General features: G+C 39.5%; 2 protein-coding genes across 2 annotated transcripts in view; both read right to left on the reverse strand.

Annotated features, from left to right (window-relative positions):
- LOC112028745 (disease resistance protein Roq1) overlaps positions 1–458 on the reverse strand; it is a 19,858-nt gene extending 19,400 nt beyond the window's left edge. Inside the window, exon 1 of the mRNA XM_065781796.1 lies at positions 406–458. Coding sequence (XP_065637868.1) covers positions 406–458 — 53 coding nt within the window. The remainder of the gene's footprint in view (positions 1–405) is intronic.
- Positions 459–839: 381 nt separating this feature from the next.
- LOC112023791 (histone H1) lies at positions 840–1,951 on the reverse strand. The gene is made up of 2 exons (XM_024056412.2): positions 1,749–1,951; positions 840–1,620 (listed from the first exon to the last, which is right to left on the reverse strand). Exons 1-2 carry the CDS (start codon positions 1,827–1,829, stop codon positions 1,069–1,071), a joined length of 633 nt encoding a protein of 210 aa, XP_023912180.2. The 5' UTR covers positions 1,830–1,951; the 3' UTR covers positions 840–1,068.
- Positions 1,952–9,492: the final 7,541 nt, after the last annotated feature.

Consider the following 9,492-nt stretch of genomic DNA (forward strand, 5'->3'; position numbering starts at 1 on the left):
ACCCATTGACTGCTTTTCACTCAAGTGCCTACTTTTAAATTTAAATTAATAGATAAACTGCCTGCTTTATACACAAACGCATGAGTCATAAGTCATACCAGCGTCGTTTTGAAAATTTGGAGCCACTCCCACTTTTTGAAATTTCATCACTGCAAAAAAAGAAAAAAAAAAAAAAAAAAGGTAACCCAAATGTTTAATCCTAATAATTCTCTCCATTTTCTTAGTATCCAAACGGCAATATATAAATACCCCAAAAACCAATCAAAAAGCACGACAGGGTGAGTACCAAACACATAACATTTGGAAGCTTTTCATTCAATACTCACAAGCAACAACAACCCCTCTCGCTTTCACAACTCGCTAACACCAAATCACCGACTCAGTTAAAAAAACCCACGTGTTAACATCACAGCCCCATTTATCATAGCCACACCCATTATAAGAAAATCAAGCGTCATTTTCGCATATTTTCATATTTTTATTTATTTATCACAATCAGTCAAATTATATTATCCCTTAAGCAAAGTACAACGTGGCGACGATCCTCATCCTCACTAACGTGCGCAGATCCCCCCAATCCCACGTTTCACTGATGCTAACATGCACCGTCAATTCTAACGTGCACGGAATCTCGTACGGAAGCCCGTGAATCCAGGAGAATATTGCTAACTTACGCAGCGAGCACACGTGGAATGTTTAGCTTTTTCTTTTTTTTTTTCCTTTTTTGAGGAAAATGTTTATCTATTGAATATAAAAGGCGACGAGAAAAATACGAAAAGCCATTCGTAACGTTTTATAAAATTAATTAATAATAAAAACAAAACACTGTGATACTCTAATTAAGATTATAACTAAAAATTATTTAATTAAACAAAATAAAATTAAAACAGACAATCCCTAAAAACATTTAAAAAAAAAAAAAAAAAAACATTAGCTGTGTAATACAACTATCTTCTTCTTTTCTTGCCTAAATCAGAAACTACTACCCTTACTAAAGTAAGGTATTTACAATCACTGCCATCACTCTTAAAAACACAAGCTAACACAAACAGTAAAAAAAAAAAGCTTCTACTTCTTTGCCTTCCTCGCCGGAGCTTTCTTCTTCGCCGCCGGAGACTTCACGCTCTTTGGCTTCGGTGCTTTCTTTGCCGGCGCCGCCTTCTTCGATGGAGTTGTTCTTGATGAAGTCCTCGCCACCTTCGCCTTTGGCTTCGCAACTGGTTTTGCTTTCGCTGCAACCTTCGTCTTTGGCTTTGGCTTCGCAGCCACGGACTTCGCCTTAGGCTTCACAGCCGCTGCGGCTTTTGCCTTTGGCTTTGGCTTGGTTGAAACTTTCTTTGCCTTGGGAGCAACTTTGGTTGCCTTCGGCTTTGCAACGGACTTAGGCTTCGCCGGAGCAGAAACGGTTGAGGACTTCTTCACCGGAGCGGCAGGAGCGAGCTTGAACGAGTTTTTCACCTTGACGAGCTTTCCGGAAGCGACGAGTTTCTTCAAATGGAAGAGCAAAAGCTTGCGGAAACTCGTCGGCAAGTGCTTGTGCTTCTCCTCCGAGTACTTCGTGATCGCGTACTGGCTTGAACCTGTCTTCTCCTTCAGAGTCACAATCGCCTCTGTAATCATCTGCAAAAAAACCAAAATCAAACACAAAATATCAGTTTCAGATCTGAAAATTTTGAAAAAGAAACAGTTTTTTTAGAGAGAGAAAGTTAGGGTTTCTAGAGAAAGAAAGAGAGAGAGAAAAAACATACATCGAGGAAAGGAGGGTGAGAGGGTGAGGATTTGGGCTTTTTAGGGCCGGACGATTTTCTCGACTCAGTAGTAGCTGCCATGGTGAGTTAACTCGGACGAGTTGAATGGAGATTGATTCGGAAGCAGAGCAGAAAGGAATTGGAGTCGAAGAGCGTTTTGGTTTTTGGAGAGAGAAATTTGGATATGAGATGAGACGGCTAAGGAGAGAGATTAATATAGTGAGAATGTGAAAGAAATGGTGAGCGGTGATTGGTGGAAAGTAGTGAGACGCGGATTGAGGCAAATTTGAAAGTTTGAATGTGGGCCATTGGATTAGCGGGTTATCTACGGCTTGGGGTGGAAGTTTGGGTGGGGTTTGGATTGAGGATTTTAGGGGATAAAAGTTTTGGGGGTTGAGATGAGTTTTGGGTGTGTTTTTCACTTGATTTGTGAGGGGTGTAATTTGGGTTGTGGGTCATGGATTTTATTGAGGTTTCGATGGTTTTTTAGAGGAGGACGTAAGCTTTGTAATGAGTGTTTATTTAGGTCTTTTGGGTTGGAGAATTGGGAGAATCTTGGGTTTGAAGGTGAATTGGTCAGAATTAGGGTTTTTGAAGAGTTTGGTTAGGTTTGGATGAATTTTGAGGCAATGCTTGGTGTTAAATTGTGATTTTTCAATTGTATATGATTGAAAGGTTCTAAAGGAGTCAATTGGTTCAAGAATCATGGAATTTGGACAAATATTGGTACTTGAAATATTAATCAGAATGTCATTTAAGTTGAACATATCAAACCCATGTTCACTATCTCACAATTTAGGGATTATCATTCCTTAGCCAACAATTATCTCCAATTAATCAAATTATTAACCACTTGTTAATGACTAAGGATACTTTTCAAGCATAGTTAATCGTATATAATGAACTTTTTCTCCAGGGTAAGCTTGTTTATGATAACGGCCAAATATAGTTGAATGTCTCGTATGGCAGTTGTTTTAGTCTATGTGCAATTTAAGGAATCGACATTCTCTACATTGTCGTGTTTTGCGCCATAAACATTAAATGGGAACCAATCTTATCTTTATTTCTCATATGCGAATCGTATACATATCCAATATTCTTTTTTAGAGAAGTTTCAACTTTCATTTCATTTACCATATAATTATATGGCATCCACTTAGGTTATGTCTTGAAATAGATTCATGCTTTTTATCAAGCTCATTTGACTAATGTTCATCTATTAGAGATGTCTAGTTAGATCAACTATCTCGAACCGATTCATTCAAATAGAATTATTTATAAATTAATCATTAAAAACAAGCACTTACAATAGAGCATAGAAATTCTTGTTCTACTCACTAAATGAGGAGAAAAGCATTTTTATATTGCTCCCATCCTAAAAGTTGAAATTTGAAATTTGTTCTTATAACTTTATCTAAAGGTTGCCGAGAATAATGAAAGTATACTACAAAAAATGATTCTCAAAATTTGTATTTTTAGATCTTTAATCAATAGCCTATACTTATACAAATGTTTAATTCCCCATCCTTGCCAAGAACATGGGTGATTTCCTCAATTCAACCAATTTTTAAAGATTAGATCCATTTTTCAATCATGCTTGGAAAATTATCTTCCAGCCATTAGTGATAGTTCAATGAAATAAGAATGCTTCCTATTGCATCTACTCAAGATGCAAATTACATTTTTAACTATTGAAGGGTAACTTTAGAAATTAATTTCTTCCTTAGCATCTCTCAATTTTTAATAAAAATTTTAAACTTAAAAATAAATTGTTCATCATAAAATCTCAACAAGAAAAATGGAAGAATTTTATTATGCCACTGCTATATGAAAATAGTTAGTGAATAATAAGTATTTTTATTTATATATTAAAAAAAAACATTTTTCTTGTTTGCTCCAACAAAAATTCCACAATAAAATTTTAATTTTTTTTTTCTTAAATAGTCAAAATATTGAAGTTGTGTCGCATTTATATGACTAGACAATTTAATGTATAACTTAGTTTTATTAGAGTGCCATTGTAGGATTTGTTTAATAAACTCAAAAGATACTCATATTGCCTCACATGAGCTAAATTGACTTCACAAAAATAATGGGGATGGGTACTTTAGATATTCCTAAACATTTAAGCTTTCTCAACCATCTTTCTCTGTTCATACTTCCTATAGCATAGTTTGTCATGTTATTTCTCCTAGTGTGAATCATTATTAAAAATCAATTTTTAATCACCTACTTATTAGGAAAAAATGTTAATAATTTCTCAATAATAAGTTTTGCACTAACTTTTCGTGCCAACTTTACTAATATCCAATTATTTTTTGAAAAGAGTTTTAATCTATGACACTCGCTACTGATGATAGCTATTTATCATTAGACCAAAATACCAATCAATTTTTTGGTGTAGCCTGAAATTAAATCTCAAATCTCTTATTCAATCATCATAGACTTTATCAGTTGAACTAACTGGAACCTACACTAATATCCAATTATTAAAGTGCTCGAACAATTTTATAATTATTGAGTAAAGAGACTTGTAATTCAACTGGTACTTTATGATATTTTCAATGGAAACATACATGATTCAAATCCTCCTTTAACCATCAAATTATAAAAAATGAAAAAAAAAATTATAAATAATGATTGTGGGGTACAGAAATTTAAATAAGGTAATAGTGTCACATGTCATACCCATGGCCGAGAAGGCCATTACCGTGTTAAGGAGGAAGAGTTTCAGAGAGGGGGTTAGCTTGACATGATTGGAGGGATGGAAACTGCCACCACATTTATTGCGCCTCACCAAACCCTCTGGCCGCATTTATGTAGAAAAAACTCCTGAACAGTACTGTCTTGGTTGCCCAACTCATAATAGGTTGCCGAGGGCGTTTGATGGGACAAGCATTCGAGTAATGGCTTGCATATCAACAAATAAATGGAGGGTCAGGATCAGCCAAAAAAGGATATATAATGTGAGGGATCCTCCAGGGATGGGAGATCGGGAAATCTACAGAGAAAACACTGTAGCAACAAGAACTGAAATTGTATCCAAGTCTAAAAGAACTATATTCAAGAACCACTCTCCTCAGGCTTCGCTAAGGAAGGACTTCTTTGCATAGTGCTTGTCTTTCTTTGCTTTCTTATTATCTTAAATCCACTATGCGCGTTGCTTGATCCATTGAAGCCTAGTTTTTAAGCCTACTCTCTACAAATTCATGTATTGGGCTCTTTGAGCCTGAATCCTTTTACTTTTTAGTTTTAGGAATCAAAACGCTGCCCCTACAATTGGTGCCATCTATGGGAAAGCTTGAGCTTTAGTGAGATCAACGTCTAGCTATGGTAGGTTCGGGGTCCAACCAAGAGGAGTTTGTTGGGTCTCAGCGTTAGGACCAATTTCTCAATCTTGAATGAAGGGGGAACCGCAAGGTTAGTGTGCACATCACGCATACTAGTAAGAGCTAGTGTCGAGGTGGGAATTACATCTCTCATGAGGAGAATACTAGAAGCATGCAGTTGGAGATTGACCGTCTTCGCAAGAGGCTACACCGCGAGCAACGAAGAAGGACTTCATCAGACTCAAACCCTTTTTCTGATGATGATAGAGATGGCAGTTACAAGCCCAGGTCAAAGACTCCCCCCAATGAGTCTTTTTCGTGTGATAAGGATCACCATTATGAGCGCAAAAATAAGGGCATGTCTCGCAAAGGCCTGGGAAATGATGCTCTGAGGGCTAAACCAAATTTCCAAGTCACTTTTTACACGTAGAATTGAAAAAGGAAAGCTTCCTTGCCGGTTTACACAGCTCACGTTCATCATGTACAATGGTAGAACAGACCTTATGGAGCATGTGAGCCACTTCAACTAGAGAATGACTATATACTCCAGGTATGAGGCCTTGATGTGCAAGATGTTTCCATCCAGTTTGGGGCCTGTGGCGATAAGATGGTTTGACGGCCTGAGGGAAGGCTCTATCAACTCTTTTAAGGAGTTTACTCGGGCGTTCGGGGCTTGTTTTGTTACTTGCAGCATGGTTTCCCGGACTTTGGACTCTTTGTTGTCCATGACCATGCGGGAGGGGGAGACTCTGAAAACATATTTTGACAGGTACTGGGAGATGTTCAATGAGATTGATGGGACTTTCGACAACATGGCCATAAGGACTTTTAAGGTCGGCCTGCCCACCGAGCATGATTTAAGAAAATTTATAATAAGGAAGCTTGTTGGGAGCCTGCGTCAGCTTATGGATCCTATCGATGAGTACAAACAGGTCGATGAGGACTAGCAGCAATGAAAGGGAAAGGCTAAGGTGATCCCCCAAGAGCGGAGGGATTTCAGGTCGGATAGGTACAATAACAATCGACCTCGGAGAGATTTTGCCAGCCACCCTGGCTCGACTACCACCCAGATGGTTATTACTATATTCCGAGAACCTGTGCATCAGGTTTTGGAAAAAATTAAGAACGAGCCATACTTTAAGTGGCCCATTAAGATGGAAGGAGACCCCACGAGCCGCAACCAGAATCTTCATTACCAGTACCACTAGGAATGAGGGCACACTACCGAGGATTGCAGGACTCTGTGGAGCCATTTGGAGCAATTAGTTAAGGCAAGAAAATTGAAGTAATTCCTATATCAACCCAACATACAAGGTGGTTAGGCGGGGTTGGGGGCACAAAGAGATGCTTCTACAAGACCACCTTTGGGTACAATCAGTGTCATTCTTACTGCACTGGGAATGACTAGTCCTTAGCCATCCAGGGTGATGTCTATAGCTCGGTCATTTGCAAAGGGCTTGTCCCCTGATTCGAAGAGGAGTAGAATGGAAGTCCGACTGGTTTTGAGCTTTTCGCATGAGGATAAGGTTGGAACCTTTGCAGCCACATAACGATGCCCTGGTGGTCACTCTCAAGATAGGTGGGTATGATGTGAAAAGGGTGTTGGTAGACCAAGGCAGCGGAGCAGAGATTATGTACCCTAACCTATTTAAGGGGCTAAAGTTAAGGTCTGAGGACCTAACTTGCTACGATTCCCCTCTAATAGGGTTTGGCGAGAAGATTGTCTTTCTGAAAGGCTAAATCCGACTACCCATTCAAACAGGGACAAAGGTTGTGGAGGTGAACTTCATCTGGTATATGCCTACTCCACCTATACTGCTATTGTGGCACGACCTTAACTTCATGCCATGGAGGCCATTTCTTCCACCCTGCATTTAAAGGTGAAGTATCCGTCTGGGGGCCAGGTTAATGAGCTGGTGGGGAGCCAGTCTATAGCTAAATAGTGTTTGGTGGCCGTAATTAGACATTAGATTAGAGGTGAGCCCTCGGCCTTTACTGGGTAGGATTTATAGTAATCAAAGGTGCCGGTGTTGTCCACGAGGGTAGTGGTAGGGGGCAAAGTGGGAGCAATTGGAAAAAGTTATTATTGGCAATGATGAGGAGAAGTTCTTTTAGGTTGGAGTTCAGCTGCCTCCTTGAGAGAGGTAAGAGTTTATAGATTTTCTTAGAAAAAATATTGATGTATTTGCTTGGAGCGCTTATGAAGCCCCAGAGGTCGATCCAAATTTCATTTGCCATCTTTTAAACGTCAATCCATCTGTCATCCCTAAGAAGCAACCATCTCGGCGCTCATCTAGGGAACATTCTGATGTTGTCAGAGGGGAAGTACTCAAGCTCAAGCGGGCTGGGGCCATAAATGAGGTATTTTACCCCAAGTGACTAGCCAATGTAGTAGTGGTGAAAAAAAAAACTGGGAAGTGGCGAGTATGTGTAGACTTTACGGATTTAAATAAAGCTTACCCAAAAGAACCTTTCCCCTTGCCTCAGATAGATCAATTAGTGGACGCAACTGTAGGCCATCCTCAGATGAGCTTTTTGGACGCCTTTTAGGGCTATCATCAGATACCGTTAGCTCTGGACGATCAGGAAAAGACTACTTTTCTTACACCCACTGGGAATTACCACCACAAAGTAATGCCTTTTGGATTGAAAAATGCAGGGTCTACCTACCAGAGGATGATGACTAGAATGTTTAAACCTCAATTGGGTAAAAGTATTGAGGTGTATATAGATGATATGGTGGTGAAGAGTAAAGTAGAATTCGAGCATATAGATGACCTAGGGAATATTTTTGGGATACTGAGGAAATACAAATTGCTCCTTAATGCCACTAAGTGTCCTTTTAGCGTAGGCTCAGGTAAGTTTCTGGTTTATATGGTTACCCATCATAGAATTGAAGTTGACCTTAATCAAATTAGAGCAATTAACGACCTGTAGCCTCCTCGGAATCCTAAAGAGGTCCAAAAGCTGACAGGAGTGATTGCCGCTTTGAATTGATTCATTTCTCGATTAGCAGACAAGTGTAGGCCCTTCTTCCAGTTGTTACATAAATGGAAGAGGTTTGAATGGACAGAGGAATGTTCCTCAGCCTTCTAGCAATTGAAGGAATATCTTTCTCGGCCACCTATCATGTTCAAGCCCGAGAAGGAGAAGGTTCTATTTGCTTACATTGTTGTAGCCTCACATGCGATGAGTTTGGTACTGATATGGGTTGATGATGGAGTGCAAAGACCAGTGTATTACATGAGCAAATCATTACATGACGCAGAGGTTCGCTATTTACGATTGGAAAAAGCCATCTTAGCAGTGGTATACGCTATACAGAAGCTCTCACATTACTTCCAGGTTCACACTGTTGTGGTTCTAACCCAACTCCCTCTTTGATCACTGCTCTGGAAAGCTGATTACATAGGAAGGATTGCAAAATGGGAAACAACCCTAGGAGCTTTCAATATTAAGTATATGCCTTTCACTTCTATAAAGGGACAGGTCCTTGCAGATTTGGTGGCTGAGTTTTCTGAGCCTTTCGTTAGAAGAAAAGGGTGAAAGGCCGAACATGGATAGAAAATCAGTTGGGATGATCTCCTTGCATGAACCTCTATCTTAGAAGGTGTATGTTGATAACACAGCAAATCAAAGGGGATTAGGAGTGGGGCTAGAACAATAAGGCTAAGTATGAGGCTTTGTTGGAGGGAATGATTATGGTTTAGAAAATGGGTGCAAGAACAGTGGAGATATTTTCAGATTTGAGGTTGGTTGTAGGTCAAGTAAAGGGAAAGCAGGCTTTGTTAAAGGGAATGATTATGGTTCAGAAAATGGGTACAAGAATAGTGGAGATATTTTCAGATTCGAGGTTAGTTGTAGGTCAAGTAAAGGGAAAGCTGAAAGCCAGGGATGTAAGAATGCAGGACTATTTGAAACAAGTTAGGCACTTGTAGTCGGGGTTTGAATCTTTCTCCTTACAACAAATCCCAAGGAGCAGAAACACGCATGCTGACTCTTTTGCCACTCTTACAACCTCCTCAGCTTAGGGTTTATCTCGGGTTATCCTAGTTGAAGATCTATGCAAGCTTACTAAGATGAGAGAAGAGAGGGTCCTTATTCACCAAATTAGGGTATGGCATAGTTGGATGGATCCTATTGTGCTCTTTCCTAAGGATGAGATCTTTCCTAAGGATGAGATCTTACCTAAGGAAAAAGGGAAAGCTGATAAAGTGTGGAGAAAAGCCCCTCGTTTTTGGTTGTCCGAGGATCAGAAGTTATACAAGTGCTCTTTTTTCTGGGCCCTATTTGTTATACGTCCATCCTGTGGCAGTGGAACTACTCTTAGAAGAGTTGCACGAAAGGATCTGTGAATGTCATACAGGAGACATATCATTGTCTCACAGGGCCTTTAATCAAGGGTATTAGTGGCC

This window comes from Quercus suber, unplaced genomic scaffold, assembly GCF_002906115.3.
Source record: "Quercus suber isolate HL8 unplaced genomic scaffold, Cork oak 2.0 scaffold_278, whole genome shotgun sequence".
In the NCBI taxonomy this organism is placed as follows: domain Eukaryota; kingdom Viridiplantae; phylum Streptophyta; class Magnoliopsida; order Fagales; family Fagaceae; genus Quercus; species Quercus suber.